The sequence below is a fragment of the Phyllobates terribilis genome, unplaced genomic scaffold, assembly GCF_046119375.1.
Source record: "Phyllobates terribilis strain yellow unplaced genomic scaffold, ASM4611937v1 Scaffold_1__5_contigs__length_1240528914, whole genome shotgun sequence".
Taxonomy (NCBI): domain Eukaryota; kingdom Metazoa; phylum Chordata; class Amphibia; order Anura; family Dendrobatidae; genus Phyllobates; species Phyllobates terribilis.
Window position 1 is genome coordinate 665,759,754 of NW_027362761.1, and position 21,230 is coordinate 665,780,983.

General features: G+C 46.8%; 1 protein-coding gene across 1 annotated transcript in view; it reads right to left on the minus strand.

Annotated features, from left to right (window-relative positions):
* CACNA1S (calcium voltage-gated channel subunit alpha1 S) overlaps positions 1–21,230 on the minus strand; it is a 1,485,309-nt gene that overhangs the window by 854,641 nt on the left and 609,438 nt on the right. The window contains exon 17 of the mRNA XM_073685020.1: positions 10,198–10,267. Within this exon, the coding sequence (XP_073541121.1) occupies positions 10,198–10,267 (70 nt within the window). The remainder of the gene's footprint in view (positions 1–10,197; positions 10,268–21,230) is intronic.

Consider the following 21,230-nt stretch of genomic DNA (forward strand, 5'->3'; position numbering starts at 1 on the left):
GTCTGCAAGGTCCACACCCCCCATGTGTTTGTTGTAGTCAATGACTGACACAGGTTTTTGCTTCGGAGTGGTGGATCCTAGTTCTACAGTGGCCCTTGTGGCATCTGTGTGGATCGAGCTGAGGACAAAAATATCTCTCTTATCCCTATATTTCAGGGCAAGCAGCTCTCCGTTGCGTACAGCCCCTGACTGCCCCTTTTGAAACTTTTGGTTGACCAATGGTTGTGGAAACCCCTGACGGTTTTTACAGATGGTCCCACAAGCCCCGATGTTGTGTTCAACCAGACTTTTAAATAGGGGTATACTGGTGTAATAATTGTCCACATATAGATTGTAGCCTTTTTGAAAAAATGGACTTATCAGCTCCCAAACAATTTTTCCAGATGTCCCCAGATAAGTAGGGCATCCTGGTGGGTTTAGTTTGCTATCTTTCCCCTCATATATGCGAAAAGCGGATGTGTATCCGGTTGAACTTTCGCACATTTTATAGATCTTTATTCCAAACCTTGCCCTTTTAGATGGGATAAATTGCTTGAGGTGCAGTCTTCCTTTGAATTTTACAAGGGACTCATCTATAGAAATATTTTGTGTTGGGGTGTAGAGGTTTAAGAATTTTTCTGACAAATTTTCAATGATGGGTCTAATTTGATATAACCTGTCATGTTCTGGGGCATTTCTGGGCAGGCATTGACTATTGTCGTTAAAATTCCAAAACCGCATGAGCATTTCATAACGGGTCCTAGGCAGAACGACTGAAAACATAGGGGTGGCTTGAACAGGGTGGTTGGACCAGTAGGATCGAATGCTCGGTTTTTTAACAAGCCCCATGGCAAATGTAAGTCCTAAAAAATTTTTTATTTCCGGGACATTAGTTGGTGTCCATAAATTTGCCCTAGCATAGTAACATCGGGGATTCTGGCTTATGAATTGGGATGCATATAAATTTGTTTGCACGACAATATGCTCTAGCAAGCTGTCTGTAAAAAAACTAATTAAAAAAATAAATTGGTCCAAAATCTTCCACCTCCACATTTATACCAGGAATGGCGTTGAAATCAGGGCTGAATGGAGCAGCCGAATCCGAAGCCTCCCATCTGGGAAATGCTAGATCATGTGGCAAAGCACCTTGTACACTGGCGTGCGCCAATTCACTAGTAGCAGGGACAGCGCTTGTACTGGGCAGTGTTCCCTGATTTGGAGACGTTTCTCCAGTAGCGCTATTTGCCCCTATTGCTGTACTGGTCCTTGGGCTTGAGGATGGAACAGAATCACTGCTCATTTCTGAGCTCTCAGTGTCGCCGCTACTAAAGCCCTCAAAATCCATATCTCCATCTGAGATTGCACTGTCATCAGTGTCAGAACATAGCAGGGCATACACCTCCTCTGCGGTATAAGTCTGACGGGCCATTTTATTTTTATATTTTTTGACTGGACTGAACGGACCGGACTGAACGGACCGGACTGAAAGGACGGGACCGGACTGGACTGACCGGACTGGACTGACCGGACTGGACTGACCGGACTGTCTGATCTGACAGGACTGACTGACTGACCGGACTGACTGATCTGACAGGACTGACTGACCTGACACGACTGACTCATCTGACAGGACTGACTGACTGACAGGACTGACTGATCTGACAGGACTGACTGATCTGACAGGACTGACTGACCTGACAGGACTGACTGACTGACAGGACTGACTGATCTGACAGGACTGACTGACTGACAGGACTGATTGATCTGACAGGACTGACTGACTGACAGGACTGACTGATCTGACAGGACTGACTGACTGACAGGACTGACTGATCTGACAGGACTGACTGACTGACAGGACTGACTGATCTGACAGACTGACTAACCCTAACCTTACTTTATTTTTTGATTTTTATTTTTCACTTTCACAGTGGCAAGGCTGACAGCTCTTGTCACAGTGTTTCTCCTCTGCTCTCTCACTGAGATCGGAGGAGAAACAATGTATTTATCAGGCAGATCGCCCGGGAAAGTTTGTTGCTAAAACAAACTTCCCTGGTGATCTCTCTGATTGGCTGGTGTGACGCTGAAATCATCGAGACCTGAGCCAATCAGGTCTCGATGATGTCAGAGGTCACAGCACCGGGATCCCCGCCGCTGGTAAGGTATGTGGGGGGGTCCCGATCGTCGACCACCGGCTGTCACTATCTTTTAAATGCCGCGATCGCTATGGATCACGGCATCTAGAAGATAGGAACAGGTTAACATCATGGGGACCTGATCCAATCAGGTCCCCATGATGCCACATGTCAGAGCTATCGCTCTGAACCGGTACCGCAGCGCTAGCAGGACCCTGGGGGTCCTGAGCGCTGCGGGACCACCCACCGTTTTTAAACGTCAGCGCTGCACAGAGCCCAGCAAGCGCCGACGTTTATGTACAGTGGGCGGTCGGGAACCGGTTAAGCGTGCCCCATGTGATATAAACACGCCTCTTATGACACACATCAGCGCCTCCCATTTAATAGATGGAGATGTTGGATCTTCACTATGATTGGTCATGAAATTAGTTATTGTTTGTTCTACTTCAGACTTGCACAAAGGGTCCTGAAGTAAATTTAGGCGCCATGAGAAGCCTGGTTTATAACATGAGTTTAATAGGATCGAGAAATATATAGGAGCTTGATTCGACCATAGTATCAACCCCACCTCTGCCTCCACTGGTAGGTCTAGCAAACTATGAGAGATGAAGAAATAATCAATCTCAGCGCATGGAAGCACATGGACGTCATGCGCTGCTTACATGCTGAGATCAGCTGCTGGCAGCAGAACAGGACGCAGTGCTGGAGCAGAGGGAAGATGAGTAGAATCCTTTATTTTTTATGTGTACAGCATGATGGGGGCCATGTATACCAGGATGGAGATGAGGAGGCCATGAATACCAGGATAGGGGTGAGGGGGCCATGCATACCAGTATGGGAATGGGGCCATGTATATCAGGATGGGGATGAGAGGGCCATGCATACCAGGAGTAGGATGGGGCCACATATACCAGGATGGGGATGAGGGGGCCATGTATACCTGGATGGGGGGGCATGTATACTAGGAAGGGGGCCATGTATACCTGGATAGGGAGCCATGTATACCTAGAAGGGGAGCCATGTTACTTGGATGGGGAGCCATGTATACCTGGATTGGAGGTCATGTATACCTGGATTGGAGGTCATGTATACCTGAATTGGGCACCATATATACCTGGATTGGGCACCATATATACCTGGATTGGGAGCCATATATACCAGGATGGGGATCATATATATCTGGATGGGAACATATATATATCAGGATTGGGGCATTTATACCATGATGAGGACATCTACAGTGGGTACGGAAAGTATTCAGACCCCTTTAAATTTTTCACTCTGTTTCATTGCAGCCAATTGGTAAATTCAGAAGCTTTTCATAACCTCATGCCGGCGGCGGCCGGGTGCCATGATGATGATAGAGGCCACCATCTGCTTAGTTATCTGTTACTTGGAATGCAAGTGCAAGTATGCAGCCAGCCACCCACCCACAGGCCGCAACACTAAACTGCCAGATTTCTGGGCAGCTGGTTGCACTTGAAATATGGCCTTTTAAGCTCGTGGAGGCCAGGTGGTCCGAAAAAAATTACCCTTACTGAGTGCCACATTTGATTTCTTTTAGTGTTTCTTAAAGCCCTAAAGTTGCCATTTGAAATGACTTTAGTTTTGTGCCATGTCTGTGATCGGCTTTTTTTTCAACAACATTAAACAACTGAATGAACATCCTCCGAGCCCGGTGATTCCATAATTTTTGCCAGGGGTTGTATTTAGCTCGGTGAAAGGACTGGCATAGAGGGAAACCGTATCTACTCCGGCTGTCATTTCTCCGTCACCAGGTTCCGCCCATTGTCGCACACGACCATGCCTGGCTGTATGTTCAGCGGTGAGAGCCACAGATCAGGCTGCTGTGTTACAGCTTTCAACAACTCTGCAGCGCTGGGCGGTTTGCCAATTAAGCATTAAGCATGTTATCTTCAGCACAGCCTGTTGCCGCTTGGCCAAAGCAGTGCTGCAGTGCTGTCAGCTTGTGATGTGGTCATTTCAGAGATGGAGGAGGAGGTGCATGAGCTGAACAATGTGATTACATTGTGGTTAAATTGGTGACGCTGTTTTTTATACAAAAGAAAGATCCTATTGTTTTGGTTTTTTTACGCTATTTTTTAAGACAAATGCATTCACTGGGAAATGTCATTTTAACATTTTACAACCTTATCTGGCAATGTGGTGCATGACAGATCATCAGACACATCCTGTTTTATTTATAAAGCCTATTTTTATAGGGACATCAGACGGCCCTTACTATTCTTAAAAGGCCAGCAGTCGGCCCCCGCTATTGTTAGAGAGCCATCAGCCGGCTATGCTTTGTTGTTCCCATTATTAACAAGTGGGTCTCCTATACTGTTATTGTGTAAAAATTTGGGCGCAACCCAATACCCCTTTGAAGAGACATAGAGGAGGGTCTCAGTAAAAAAAATGTTCCCATTATAAAGCAACGGGTCTCCTATAGTGGTAATGCCCATGCTGTGACTGCAAGGGCTGCCAAAATTTGGGAAAAACCCCACTAAGAATTTAAAGACACACAGAGCAGGGCCACAGTAACAAGTACGACATGTTCCCATTAGAAAGGAGAGGGTCTGCTATACAGTTATAGGGTATGCAGTGAGTCCAACGGCTGACCAATTTTTGGAAAAACCCCACTAAGAATTTAGAGACACATAGAGCAGGGCCACAGTAACAAGGTACGACATGTTCCCATTAGAAAGGAGAGGGTCTGCTATACAGTTATAGGGTATGCAGTGAGTCCAAAGGCTGACCAAATTTAGGAAAAACCCACTAAGCATTTAAAGACATATAGAGCAGGGCCACAGTAATGACAAATTCCCATTAGAAAGGAGAGAGTCTGCTATACAGTTAAAGGGTATGCAGTGAGTCCAACGGCTGACCAAATTTAGGAAAAACCCCACTAAGAAACTAAAGACACATAGAGCAGGGCCACAGTAACAACAAATTCCCATTAGAAAGGAGAGAGTCCCCCATAGTGTTGGCCTATGCAGTGAATGCAAGGGCTGCCAAAAATTTGGAGGCACTTCAATGCTCCTTGGAAGAGACGTGGAGGAGGGCCTCATAAAAAAATGTTCCCATTAGAAAGAAGCGGGCCTCCTATACTTGTAATGCCCATGCACTAAGTGTATGGGCTGACAAACATTTACCCCTGGGGGGTATACATGAACATACTGTATAATTTTTTTTTTTATTTACGGGCATCATAAACACCCTTTAAAAAAATTATGTGGGTGTTGCATCACGGACCACGGTCACCCTGGGGATATGGTGGTGGAGGATGAGGAGAAGGAGGAGGACAAGAGCAAATAGCCAAAATCAGGAAGCGTATACCCATGTGTGGGTGTGAAAAGGTGCATGGGAATACACCTCCCAAGAAAAGACACTGGATTGGAGTTTATGTTACGCTTCTATCATTCGGTGGTGTTGAGAAGTCTGGCCCAATCCAGCCCTTGTTCATTTTTATAAGAGTCAGCCTGTCAGCATTTTCAGTTGACAGGCGGATGCGCTTATCAGTTATAATTCCACCACCGGCACTAAAAACCCGCTCTGATAAAACGCTGGTGGCAGGGCAGGCCACGACCTCCAAGGCATAGAGAGCCAGTTCATTCCACGTATCCAGCTTGGATACCCAATAATTATAAGGCACAGCGGAATCATGGAGGACGTTGGTATGGTCGGCAAGATACTCCTTCAGCATTTTTCCAAACTTTGCACTCCTTGTCAGAGTACCCCATGCCTCAGGACCTGTGCGGTGGGAGGGTCTGAGAAAACTCTCCCAGAACTTTGACAGTGCTTCCCTGCCTCTGCTGGATTGAAGTTGTGTCTCTCTCGCCTGTACTCCTTGGTTGTCCAACGAAGTGTGCCCGCTGCCGCCAGCGTTTTCAGTTGGGAATTTTTTTAATAGTTCCGCAACAAGGGCCTTCTGGTACAGCCCCATTTTTGAAGATCTGTCCGGCTCATGAATAAGAGATATAAAATTCTCCTTGTAGCGTGGGTCTAGAAGTGTCACCAACCAGTAATGACTGTCACTCAAAATTTTGAGAACGCGAGGGTCATGGGAAAGGCAGCGTAACATAAACTCATCTATGTGTGCCAGACTACTAACAGGCAAGACTTCTATGTCCTCACCAAGAGGATGACTGACCATGCTCTCCTCCTCCTCCTGTCTGTCCTCTGGCCATCCACGCTGAACAGACGGCATGACAGCTGTGCAGTTAGTACCGTCTATAGTGCATGAAACTAGCTCCTGTCCTTCCTCCTCCTCCTCCTCCTCTTCCTCATTGTCACCTAATCCATGTTGGGATGAGATGAGGCTTAGCTTTGTGTAATCACCCTGTATGGTTCCTTGTTCCATACACACAGCCACCGATCTTCCTGCTCTTTCAGAGCTGTCCACAACTCTTCAGCATTCTGCGGTTTGTCACCTAAGCATATTAGCTTCATTCATTCTAAAGGGACATGAATATTCCATCTTCTCCACTCCCATGGGCGTGGAGGATAGGGAATATTCATTCTCTTAAGTAGCGAGCACGGAGGAGCGCCGAGCCGCGGCTCCTGCTGACAGTACATCGTATCGGCGTGGAGAGGAGTGAATATGCCGGCAGCATCAGCCCACCTCAGCATCTGAGAGTGCGCACTGCTCAGATGCCGATATGAGCTGCAGCAGACAGGACGCAGCAGAGGTAAGGAGGAAGGTGAGTATTAGTGTTTATTATTTTATGTGTGCAGTGACTGGGGCAATACATACAAATATTGGGAAATGAGGTGGCCACACATACCAGGATTGGGGGATTGAGGAGGCCACACATACAAGGATTGGGGAGGCCACACATACCAGGATTTGGGGATGAGGGGGTGCCACACATACCAGGATTGGGGAGGCCACACATACCAGGATTTTGGGATGAGGGGTGCCACACATACCAGGATTGGGCGATTGAGGAGGCCACACATACCAGGATTGTGGGATTGGGGAGGCCACACATACCTGGATTGGGGGATTGGGGAGGCCACACATACCAGGATTGGGGGATAAGGGGTGCCACACATACCAGGATTGGGGGATTGAGGAGGCCACACATACTAGGATTAGGGGATGAGGGGTGCCACACATACCGGGATTAGGGAGGCCACACATACCAGAATTGAGGGATGAGGGGTGCCACACATACCAGGATTGGGGGATTGAAGAGGCCACACATACCAGGATTGGGGGATGAGGGGTGCCATACATACCAGGGTGGGGAAATTTACCAGTAGCTGCTGCATTTCCCACCCTTGGCTTATACTCAAGTCAATACATTTCCCCAGTTTTTTGTGGTAAAATTAGGGGCCTCGGCTTATTTAAAATATACGGTATTTTAAAATCAGTGAGTACGTGGTGCCCATAATACTGCAGGACTGTGGGGTGCATTATACTATATGGGGGCTGCATTTTACCCTATGGGGTTTGTAATATATTGTATGGAGGACTATGCGGAGTGCATTATATTCTATGGAGGACCATGGAAAGTTCATTATACTATATGGAGGATTATGGGGGGTGCATTATACTATATGGAGGATTATGGGGGGCGCATTATACTATATGGAGGATTATCGGTGGTGTATTATACTATATGGAAGGCAATGTGGAGCCATTATAATATTTTGAGGACTGTGTGGGGGGGCGTTATACTGTATGAAAGCAATTATACAGTGTGAAGGGTTGTGTGGGGTCCATTATACTGTTTGGAGGGTTAGTGCGGGCCATTATACTGTATGTAGGCCCATCATACTGTTTGGAAGGCTAGTGCGGGCCATTATACTGTATGTAGTGTAGGCCCATTATAGTGTATGGAGGGCTCTGTGGGGGTCACAGTTGGGGGATCATACTGTGTTGGGGTCACCATACTTTGCCGTGGAAGTTGATGTGTGGTACAATAGGGTCATTATACTGTGCATGTGGATGCTAATGTGAAGGAATGCACCATGGGGGTATCATACTGTGTCTGGGGGGCACTTTTGTTGGAATCACACTTTATGGGGCAATGAAAGAGGAATCTAGGACTTCAGCAGGAAGAAAATTACTGTGTAAAGGATGGAAAGCTGTGAGATCTGCTCTTCTGTGACACAGACAAATATTTATTTTTTGTGGGGGGGCCCCATTAGAGCTTCTGCTATGGGGCCCCATGATTTCTATGTACGCCCCTGGACACACTAAAGGAAATTTTTAATGGAGGCCAGAAATGGCAGTATTTTCTGACAACGTATATGTGATCCGTGTGACGGAGAAAACACAATTTTCAATAGCTGGATTTCTAGCGCTGTAATATGGAAAGGACCTGGCTGTATTCTGCAATGCCAACAAGCAAATGGCGCAGAAAAACGGTGTTCTCTGGATTGCTTTTTAAGCAAATAATGAGGATTAAGATCCAAAGAAAAGTATTCCTGGCCCCTGAGACCTGGGCCTTTGTATAGAAATATCTAACAGCAGCAGAATGCAGAATTGGAATGGAGCCTCTTGTGCTATATGCACTGCAGTCTGCTATATACCCTGCCTGCCTATATACATTGCCTGCCTGATATCTCCGCAGATGCATTAGTCCTCAGAAGGACTTTTTGTTAAGATGGATATGTGTAATGTACGGTTTTTCTCCCTACACTACCCAATACACAAGCAAATCTCTCCCTAGCTGAGCAGCACCTCTCCCTACACTGTCTGATTCCGGAGTGACTGTGACGAGCATGGCGGTGCCAGGTCTAATATAGACCTGATGAAGCTGTGTGGCCAGCCAATCACTAATGCCCACAACCAACATGGCTACGGCATTACAATGCATGGCAGGCAATCCCTGCATGTTCATTGGCTCGCTAAAGAGCGCCAAACATGCAGGGAGGGGACCTGAGTTCCCGCCTGAGCAACCCGGAAATACTGGGCGAGCGCCGAGCATCTCGAGCAGTGAGATGCTCGAGCGAGTACCGAGCAGTGGCGAGCACGTTCGCTCATCACTAGTTATAATAGTCCCTCCTAATGAACTGTGATGTGATCGCTGCACGGCATTATTGGGAAGCCTGCTCAGCCACGTTTAAGGTTAAGTGATCATTTTCATGCTGTTTCAATGTACTGCAATGTGTTAAATGGTGGTGGCCATTTCAGGTGATTCGTGATAAGCGAATCACGCATTATTTGAATTATTTGGATTTAACAAATTCCTAAAAACGTAAAAAAAATTGATTGCCATTGAATCGGTTCTCTCATCTCTATTAGTATATGGAATTCTTATCCAACATGCAATACCATCAGTGAGGCGTCTGACTGGCTTCAATCAGACACCTCTATTCTGGAGCAAGACAACCACTAGAAGCATGCAACCAATCTCATTAAGAACTATGTCAAGCGTAAGGCCACGACCCCACTATCTTTTTGTTGCACTAAGTCTTTCCCACAACTGGCGTGACACCTAAGAAGGAGCACTGGAAGTGAGGATATGGCCTCCATAGAGCCCTTATCTCAGCATCATCGTGTCTGTCTTTGGTCAAAAGAGAGACAGAAGATCTGTGGTTAGTTCTTCAAGATGTTTGGAACAACTTCCCTGATGAGTTCTTTTAAAAACTGTGTGCAAAGTGTACCTACAAAAATTTATGCTGGTTTAAAATAAAAGGTGGTCACACCAAATATTGATTTCATTTATATTTCTCTGTTTTTCATCCACTTTTAATTTTGTTAGTTGATAAAAATAAACTATTAACACTTCTATTTTTGAAAGTATTCTTAGTCTGCTGCATTTTTTCAACACTTACGGTACTATGCAAAAGTTGAATGCATCTGTCATCTTACATAAAGCTGAGCAAAAAGATTTGCAGCCCATAGCTGCTATACCAGAGCGTTTCATATATCAACTTTTTCTGATTAGAATGACCCTACAAGATCATAAATATATTTCTTCTGATCATCATATCTTATCTGAGTGCAGAGTTTTCATCTATTTATTTATTCACTCAATATGACCAGCAAGCCCTAGCTTTATTCATCCCTTGAAACTTTCACGATTGTCCCTTACAGATATTTTAACACTTTCAAGAAAAAGTATCTTACCCGGGAAGTCTGCAGAAGGATAAGGATCCTTAACTTCATTTACATTAGATTCAAATTCATCTATCTTTAGCTGCAAATAAGAATAGAATAAATAAGAATGAAAGACAACTTTAGCACTACAATACAAGACATATAATTTGAATGAAAGTGAACTTGTCACTAGATTTTACAATATTAACTGCACACATTATTAAACAGATTGGTTAGACCTGATGAGGCAGGCGTAATTATTTTGAAAATCTATGTCAAAATAAATAATATGAATATATAATTCTGATTGAAAATTAGCATTTTATGAGTCCAGCTGAGTGAGAAAGCTCAAGAGTTTGTGTCTAATTTGTGCCCAAAAGTGAAAGCTTTATAAAAGCACTTTGGTTTATTTTCTCCAGATGCCCAAGGAAATGGTAATGTAGTGTCAATGTTAATATATTGTCACGGGTGTGTCAGGGTTGACAGACAGTCATATGGTGTCTGGCTGTAGAAGGTCGCTGTGTTTGGCCTTACAGACCTCTCCCTGATCCTTTTACGATTCCTCTCTCTTTATGATCCTTAGCTTGCTTGGGTATTATATCCTTCCCTTTAGGACTCAGATATCCTCACCTTTCTGCTGTTAATCAGCACTTTCTTACTTTGTACTTAAATACATTCTGAACTTCAGAGAGTTACTGGTGATAGCGTGTTATACCTATTCTGGCTTGGGATTCTAGTAATCAACTAGAATTACTTTGGAGTACTTTTGTGGATTGTTGCCGTGCTTTCTCCGGTGTCATCTTAGAACTTAGTGTATTTCCCTGTTTGCTTCCCCTGTGTGTACGTTAGTTTGTAGTGGGGCTGACTTAGCGCTCACCCCTCCCGCTCCCTACCTAGGGCCTAGCCTTAGGGTCAGCTAGGGTCAGGTTTCCTGCTCAGCGATAGGTGAAGAACCTATTTAGGGTCTATAGCGGAGTCAGAGTTTGTCATTAAATCTGTTTAGGGGTCTCCACTCTCCCTTTACCTAGTTGTAGGGCTAACTCCAGTTTTCCAATTGTTATACGCTGGGTTCTCCCCATACCCAGCGTGACATATATTCACCGATTGTCATCTCTCCGGCTTTCAGAGCCGTTCTGCTCCTCTTCTGAGTCATGTGATTAAGACTCTCCACATCACACTGCTCTCTGTCAGACCTGGAAGTGACTTTTACAATGTAAGCCTATGGAGTGTTACAAGGGAGCTCCATAGGCTCACATTGTAAAAGATACTTCTGGCTCATTCAGCGTGCAGTGTGATTCAGGGAGTCTTAATTGTTGTCACGTGTTTCAAAAGAGGAGTAGAATGGCTCTGAATACCGGAGACACTACACTAACATTTATACAGTTTTAAGGAAAAAATATTAACAGGATTGCTTCTTTAAAAAATCAGTAATGTATATTCAGTGTGTGCAATAAAATTCAAACCTATCTCTGTATGCTGCCATTTCCAGTGCTTCTCGGGTCCTCTCCTGCATCATGTGACTGCAGCTCTAACTTGTCAACTCACACTGAAGTCCATTAGAGGGGGCGATTGCCCAGGATTACCCTGCGCTCGGAGGGGCCAATCCGGTGCTACTGTTTCTGTAAACAGGCTGAGAGCACCAAGCTCCACTGTAGGGCAGGGAGACAAAATCTCCCTGCCCTACCACTCTCTGTTTGGTGAACCACTGACGCAAATGTCTAACCAGGTGCACACAGGCACAGACTCAGGGTTTCCCTAGCTGGTGGAATTTTAATTTGAATTCCTCTATAGCTCTGCCTCCCTGTTCCCTATTCTTCCACTGACCTTCCAATCAACAGAGGGAGAGTAAATCAGGAGTGCAGCACATCTGACCAATTGACTGCAAAGAAAAAGTGGTCTTTTATTAGCCCACGTGGAGTGGCTTGAGAAAAGTTATTTGTAACGAAAACGTCGCTACTCCACATGGGCTAATAAAAGACCACTTTTCTTTCTTTCTATCTACGTATCTAATAATATATCAACTTACTTATTTTATTATTTACTTTTTTAAACCATTTTCTTTCATGAGGCTTTTTTTCAATCGCTGGACAACATTTTTAAGGAGTTCCTAAATTTTTTTTTCTAATATGTGACAGGGACTGAAAAACCATGCAAATTTTGTGTTATTAATGGTGGTCTCAGGACCAAAAAAACAATGATTGCTCAAAACACCTGAGATTTCACTCTGCTCCTACATTAGGGGCCTCACAGAATTGTGTACAGGCTAATGGACTTTCTATTGAGCCTGTAAACAACATATTATTATCTGTCCTTAGAGGTTTCACAGTGCTATCTGTGGTGTTACATAGGACTGCAGGTGACATCTACTACATAATCTGTACTCAGAGTTATCGCTGTGTTTTCTGTGGTGTTGCTTATTTTGTGGTGGTGGTTGAAGGGAGTGTTGTTGACAAGTAAATTGTCTTGAGGTTTGAACCCCTGATCTTTATACCTTAACAACACTCCTGTCAGTAGGTGATGTGCTGGTGTAATCACCGGACTTCAGAGTCCCGACACGGTGAGGTAATCGCGCCAGGACTCTGATGTCCTGTGCGTGCAATGCCAGTGGGTTTGTCTGCCCACGCTTGTGGGGTGAACTCATCAGGATCCTGGGTTAGATGAGTATAGGATTTTGGGGGACCCTCATACAGTGTGAATGGCACCCTCATACATTGTGGGGACTACTGTGGGGGAGGGACCCTTATACAGTGTGGGAGCTAATACGGCGGCCATTATACAGCGTGGGAGCTAATGTGTGAGCCATTATACAACGTGGGAGCTAATACGGGAACAATTCTACAGCGTGGGAGCTAATGTGGGGACCATTATACAGCGTGAAAGCTAATGCAAGGGCCATTATACAACGTGGAAGCTTTTTCGGGGGCCATTATACATCATGGGAACTTATGCGGGGACAATTATACAACATGGGAACTAATGCAGGGTCCATTATACAGCATGGTAACTAATGCAGCGTCCATTATACAGCATGGTAACTAATGCGGGGTCCATTATACAGTTTGGGGCCTGCCTTGGGGACTACTGTATGGGCCATTATACAGTGTGGGAGCTAATGCGGGGGCCATTGTACAGTTTGAAGGCTACTGTTAGGGCCATCATACAGTGTGGGGGCCTATATACAGGGTAGGAGCTACCGTGAGGGCCATCATGTACTGTAGGGGACTTTATACAGTGTAGGAGCTACTGTGGGGGGCCGTCATAAACGTGGAAATTACTTTGGGGGCTATTATAGAGTGTAGCAACTGATGTGAGGGCCATTATACAGTTTGGGGGCTATTGTAAGGGCCCTCATAAAGTGTGGGGACTACTGTGGGGGCCATTATACAGTGAGGACTACTGTGGGGGCAATAAAACTGTGTGGGGGGCCATGATACAGTGTGCGGACCAGTACGCTGTGATTTGGAGGAGCTGTGGGTCCATCATACGTGTATAAGGGAGCTGTGAAATCATCATACTGTATATAGGAAATCTGTGGACCCATCATACTGTGTATAGAGGAGCTGTGGGTCCATCATACTGTGTATGGGATGACTCAGGGGACATTATTAAGTCGACACTTCAGAACCATTATTGTTAAAGGGGCACTCAGGGTATTGTGACCATCAAAGGTGCACATGGGACATTATTACTTTATAGGGGCAAAATGTGGACACTGTTTTTAAGGCACTTGCACAGGGTATTAATATTTTCTAGGGGGCAATTTTATCATCTGGAGGGCACAAAGGAGACAATTTACTATGTAAGGGGCATAACTATGTGGGGCGGTAAAAGGAGCACTCTTTTTGTACCACACTGAAGCTACATTAATAGAGACACCTTAGGCAGTAGTGGCTCAGCATTAGGGTGACAGTAGGATGAGGAGTTTGTGCAAGTTGGGATAAGATGGGGACGGCGCAGGACATTTGAGAAGTTAAATGCGTCTCTGAAGTAATTGCTGCAGAGTGCAGATGATTCCTGGTTGGAGAAGTTATTGTGTCGGTCTGAGGAAGATGGAAAAGATGGGAAAAGTGAACAACTCCATCAGAAAGAACGTCACCTGTAAAACACAATCTATAACAGTATTGTAATCTCTTATATGTTCTGCAGCACTGGAATCTACCACTATATGTTCACTATATTGCGGTAATATAAGTGCTGGTCTTTGTGTAGAGTTTTTTTACCAATAATAGCGCGGTAATCTGCCGAGGTTCTCCTAAACCCATGATTAGGGTACGCCACAGTAGTTGTATTTAGGGTTACCGGTTAGGGGCTCACTCAGATGTTTCATTCCATCCCCTGAGCTGAACCACTAGCTATGCCTCTGGGGACATTACTACAAGAAAGGGACCAGGATGGAGACATTACTACAAGATGGGGGCATTGCTAAAAGACAGGGACCAGGTTGGGGGCATTACTACAAGATAGGGATCAGGATGGGGACATTACTACAAGATAGGGATCAGGATGGAGATATTACTACAAGATAGGGATCAGGATGGGGACATTACTACAAGATAGGGACCAGGATGGGGACATTACTACAAGATAGGGACCAGGAATGGGGGACATTACTGTGGCACCCCAGGTCTGGTCGCCACAGTGGCAGCAATGTCATGTCTGAGAGCAGGTGGGAGGTTCCCTGGTTGGGGACAATTAGCATGCAGCACCTCCTGCCTCGGTCCAGGGAGGGGAGAAATCTGCCCTTTATAAACTGGATCTAGGGCGGGGTTAGACAGTGAAGCCAGAGAGAAGTTCCAGACAAGTTGGAAATAGGGACAGGTCAGCAGCAGGCTGAGGAGTCCCTGTAGGCAGAGGAGAAACATGAGGCCAGGAGGGGAGCTAGCAGAGTTCGTCCTGGCCAGAGACTTACAAAGCCGGACACTGAAGTCCGAGGCTGTGAAGGTTATAAGCCCAACAGCAGAAAACCACCATGCAGGGGACTTCAAGTCCTCTGGCCCAAGGAAGCCCGGAGGCTCAGCCACACGAGAGGGACCACTACTGCCCCGGAGGGGTGAGAGGTATGGAAGGCCCGAGTCGCCAGTCATACGGGTGAGAACAACACGGTACACTCAGGGACGTGGGCTACCACCACACTACAGCAGGATAGCCAAGAAAGAGTGAAGTCAGCATGGTAGGCCTACAAACTCCCCCTGACCAGCGGGATTTCCCAGTTGCTCTCAGACTGACCAGGCCTCCATTGTTAACCTGTATTCCAGACGGGTCCCTTAATACCACCAACAGTAAAGACCCTGACTTGCATGACAGACTCCGTGTGGTTACTGCTGCTCCCGCGCACCATCATCACTAACATCCCTATTTACTGCCCTGAGGCTATACTCCTCCCGTGGGGAGTTGTACTATCCTCTGCTGCACCCACAACACCAGCCTCAGCAGTCTGCCCTGCAGCGGCGGTTCACTCTGACCTCAATCCACGGGTGGCGTAGTCGGACATTCAGCATATAGACTGCCATTTGGGTTGACCACCCTGAGCCACGGGACCGGGTCCCCACCACGCAAGGACTACAACCCCCAGCATCCACAACGGGTCCAGTTCCGTGTATCCCCACACACACATGGCCTAGGGGGCACGTCAACTTTTGGCGTAGTCGGCAGGATCTCGTGCCCGCCACCAACGGGTACTGCGTGCCTGAGGAAAGACTGTAAAACTTATTTTGGTGGAGTTTCCCGCCATCCGCAGCCGTTTCCCGCCATCCGCGGCCATTTTCCCGCCATCAGGCGCCATCTTTGGGACGCCGCGCGGGAAGAAGAGGGGCATGGACGACGAAAGCGCGCGAGAACTGGAGCCCCGCCTTACGCACGGGCGCTGCGCAAGGTCCTGAAAGGAGCCGAGCAGACGCTGACGTCACCAGGACGCGACGCAAGGTCCTCAACCCCGACGATCGCCTGTGGAGCCGCGGCCTACAGAAGAAAAGCAACGGAAGGTAGGCCACGGTTGACTAGGGGGGAAGAGGATGACGGAAGCAGAGGGAACTGTCACCGCCAGCGCGGCTGCTGCCGCAGTAATGCCGTTCACGATACCTTATATCCCCGGAGCAGCCTGGTTGCCCGAGTACTCAGGGGAGTCGCATACCCTGAGCGACTTTAAAGAGAGACTATATAGCCTATTCAAGGAACAAAAAGTGACCATACTGATAGGCCAGTTAACCGGCGCGGCCCAACGAGAAGTAAAGTCCTGGTCAGTCAGGGACAAGGGGACCGTGAAGGAGATTTTGGCCAGTCTAAAGGACACTTTTGATACCCGCACCTCAGCCGAGATCAAAATGAGATTTTATGGGTGCAAGCAGCGGGCCCAAGACAGTATAAGAGACTATGCTTTGAATTTGCAAGAGGCCCTGAGAGCCATCAAGCAGGCAGACCCTGACAGTGTGAGGAATGCAGATAAACTGCTGACTGAACAATTCATTGAGGGTCTGCTGTTCAGCCCCCACCGAACCCAGTTAAGCCTGATGGCCCTGCAGAACCCTGAATTAGACTTTGCACAGTTTAAGGACAGAGCCATCCAGGTACTCCGAGAACCCACACCAGGTGGCGTTGCAGCCCCCAGGCGCCCTGCTATCACTTATCACCAGGAGGCGGCGCCCCAGTCTACAGAATCTGCAGGAGCCAATGCACAGACTATGAATAGTGCCCCGTCTACAGACCTGCACCATCAGGTCCAAGAACTGACCAAAAGCATTGCCGCACTAACCAGGACTGTGCAGTCATTGCAGGTATCCTCTCCAGGAAAGATCCAGCTGGCTACCAGTCCGGAGGACGTCCCGTGGCGCCGACAGAAGAGGATCCCACCGTCCAGAGGGAAGCCAATGTACCGCTACGACCAGGATGGACAACCCATCTGCCGCCGCTGCAGCCAGCCAGGACATATTGCGAGGTACTGTAATTTAAACGGGCCCAACCTGGGGCAGAGGGCCAACCCCCAGGCATAAGATCATAAGGCCCATCAAACTGGCGTGACAAGTATGTGGGGGGACGACCGGTCTTGCCTGTGGTACTGGATGGCATTCCCATGAGTGCACTGTTGGACACCGGGTCACAGGTAACCACCATCCCCTATGTACTTTTCAAGCGGTACTGGGATGACGCGGATATCACCCGCTACCCAGATAATGACTTGAGCATCATCGCCTGCAATGGTCAGCCCGTGCCGCAGGTGGGGTTCAAGGAGGTAACCATCAAAATTGGTAAACTTGAACTGCCGGCGCAAGGACTGATTATTGTGGACATTGACCGTCATGAAAGTCACCCTAAAATAACCTTGGGTACTAACGTTATTGAAAATTGTCTTTCAGAGATAATTGTTATATTACAGCAGGTTGCAATGAATGCCAGCTCCAGCCAGCAGCGTGTCTTACAAAAGGAGATCAAAGCCCTGATGAAGCGGCAACAGGTAGAACTGTCTGGTGGTGACATTGGAAGCATTAGGATGAGTGACCCATTCCCTATCCCCATGCCCCCAAAAAGTGAAATGATGATCTGGTGCCGGTCTGCAATCGGGTTAAGAGGTAGAGACTACCAAGCTATAGTAGAACCCGTTTACTCAGACAGTAGGCCCAGCATTTTGACAGCACGGGGGGTGGTCGATGTATGCCATAGGAGGGTACCCGTCCGCATCCTAAACATTGGGGAAAGAGAAGTATACTTGCCCCGGTATGCCACTCTAGCCAAATTGTTCACCATTAACCAGAACTCTGTAAAGGCCGTGGAACCCTTGCCTCCATTTCAACCAGAGGAGGGTAACGGCTCCAAGAAACAAATGGAGGACTGGTGTCAGAAACTGCATGTGGACACCGACTCCACTCCCTCACACCAAAAACAGGGAGTTTACTGGGTGGTTCAGGAGTACGAAAGAGTCTTTAGTAAACACCCGCTTGACTTTGGGCAAGTAAAGGGGGTAGAACACCAAATCCCCACAGGAGACCATCCACCCATAAAAGAGAGATACCGGCCGGTACCCCCTGCACACTATCAGAATGCCAAGGGTATGTTGCGAGAAATGAAGGAGGCTGGGGTGATCAGGGATAGCTGTAGCCCCTGGGCAGCTCCTCTAGTTCTTGTAAAAAAAAAAGATGGCACGATGAGGATGTGTGTGGATTATAGAAAGGTCAACAGAATAACACACAAAGATGCGTACCCATTACCTAGGATAGAGGAGTCTTTGGCTGCATTAAAATCTGCTAACTTCTTCTCTACTTTGGATCTCACTAGCGGGTACTGGCAGGATCCTGTAGCAGAGTCGGACAAGGAGAAGACTGCCTTCACCACCCCGATGGGTCTCAGTGAATTCAACTGTATGCCGTTCGGACTCTGCAATGCACCAGGGACCTTCCAGAGGCTGATGGAGTGCTGTCTGGGGCACTGGAATTTCGAGACGGTCCTACTCTACCCAAAAGTTGACGCGCCCCCTGGGCTATGTGTGTGTGGGGATACCCGGAACCGGACCGGTTGTGGATGCTGGGGGTTGGAGTCCTTGCGTGGCAGAGACCCGGTCCCGTGGCTCAGGGTGGTCAACCCAAATGGTAGTCTATATGCTGAATGTCCGACTACGCCACCCGTGGATTGCGGTCAGAGTGAACCGCCGCTGCAGGTCAGACCGCTGAGGCTGGTGTTGTGGGTGCAGCAGAGGATAGTACAACTGAGGAGTATAGCCTCAGGGCAGTAAATAGGGATGTTGGTGGTGATGGTGCGCGGGAGCAGCAGTAACCACACGGAGTCTGTCATGCAAGTCAGGGTCTTTACTGTTGGTGGTATTAAGGGACCCGTCCGGAATGCAGGTTAACAATGGAGGCCTGGTCAGTGTGAGAGCAACTGGGAAATCCCGCTGGTCAGGGGGAGTTTGTAGGCCTACCATGCTGACTTCACTCTTTCTTGGCTATCCCGCTGTAGTGTGGTTGTAGCCCACGTCCCTGAGTGTACCGTGTTGTTCTCACCCGTATGACTGGCGACTCGGGCCTTCCGAACCTCTCACCCCTCCGGGGCAGTAGTGGTCCCTCTCGTGTGGCTGAGCCTCCGGGCTTCCTTGGGCCATAGGACTTGAAGTCCCCTGCGTGGTGGTTTTCTGCTGCTGGGCTTATAACCCTCACAGCCTCGGACTTCAGTGTCCGGCTTTGTAAGTCTCTGGCCAGGACGAACTCTGCTAGCTCCCCTCCTGGCCTCGTGTTCTTCCTCTGCCTACAGGGACTCCTCAGCCTGCTGCTGACCTGTCCCTATTTCCAACTTGTCTGGAACTTCTCTCTGGCTTCACTGTCTAACCCCGCCTCAGATCCAGTTTATAAAGGGCAGATTTCTCCCCTCCCTGGACTGAGGCAGGAGGTGCTGCATGCTAATTGTTCCCAACCAGGGAACCTCCCACCTGCTCTCAGACATGACATTGCTGTCACTGTGGCAACCAGACCTGGGGTGCCACATTACTACAAGATAGAGACCAATATGAGGGACATTACTGCAAGAGAGGAACTAGGATGGGGACACTACTACAAGATGAAGACCAGGATGTTGGACATTACTATAAGATGGGGACCATTACTACAGTGTACGGACCAGGATGGGGACATTACTACCAGATAGGGACCCAGATAGGGACATTTCTATAAGATGGGGGATATTATTAAAGGATAGGGATTAGGATTGGGGACATTACTACAAGATATTGGCCAGAATTACTATTTGGTAGTAACCCTGATTTCACCCAAAACCCTGATTTAAACACTAGGTCATTTTATGATAATACATTCTCTTTCCTTTATTATTTGCAATGAAGATTGAGATGAAGGGAAAACCTAGGAAAGCAATCCCATAAGGCACTACCTCACACCACCCTGGGAGGAGGGAGCACACTGGGAAAAATTATTATGTTATGGCATTCATGTGGCTCTTCTTAACCTATAATCGGAAGAGCAAATCCCATATAACAAAACTAACTGAACGTGAAATACTAGCACTACCCAATTATGACAACAGCAATATACTACAAAAACTAACTGGGTAAATAAATAAATGGGCAAAAATTGGTTTCACAAACAAATTACAAATTTTATTGAAGACACCACATGACAATTAAAAATACATTTAAAAAACATGATTAAAAGGTGTGTAACAGAAAAGGGAGGCGCTAGAGGGCAAATGCAGCAACATGATTCAAATTTTTTGGCCATTTATTTATTTAGTTAGTTTTTGTAGGTAGTATATTCATGTGGTTCTGATGCCTATTCCTCACTCCAGACACTGTATATAGAGCACAGAGATGGCCAGGGTGCAGGCAGACTGGTGGGCAGTGTCAATGAGTTATCAATGAGTTGCTGCTCACTGACCCACCTGCACTCCAACTGTCATTGACAATCCTGGCAATCAGCCGCACACTAGATGCTTTATTACTGTGAAATGACCAGGCAGGGAGAAGGCTCCTGATTTTTCTCAGCACAGCTGATAAATTCACTTGCATTCAAGTCCTTACATGGATGTGGTTAAAGAGTAACCATGGTTTTAATTCATATTTCATATATCAGTAGTACAAATTAAAAGAAGAAATTTTTTAACATATTTTATCAGAGAAATCCGCTTCTATCTCCTCCTTTCACTCTTAATTCATAGGTAAAAATCAGTTTTCAGGGAAGACAGATTTTCCCATTAGTGAGATAGGAGATGACAGTTGGTGCTTTTACATTTCTATGGAAAGGGGAGGAGGGAGGAGCTAGAGGCAGACATAGACATTCTGCTTCAAGTTTTCCTAAAAGGACAGTTTTTTTCCCTAGCACTAATTGTCATCTTCTATCTCAGTAAGGGGAAAGTCTCTAATCAGTGAAGACAGACTTTATCAATGAATCAAGAGTTTTGAATATGAAAGATCAGTCCTGGTGGCAGATTTCTCTGATAAGATATATTACAATTTCTTATTTTTCATAATACTATTGACTATGAAAAAAATATAAAAGGACAGATTTCAATGAGTTTGTTTTGCATCTGTATTTGACTCTTTTTTTGTGTGCTTGCTTGTAGCTAGGGAATAT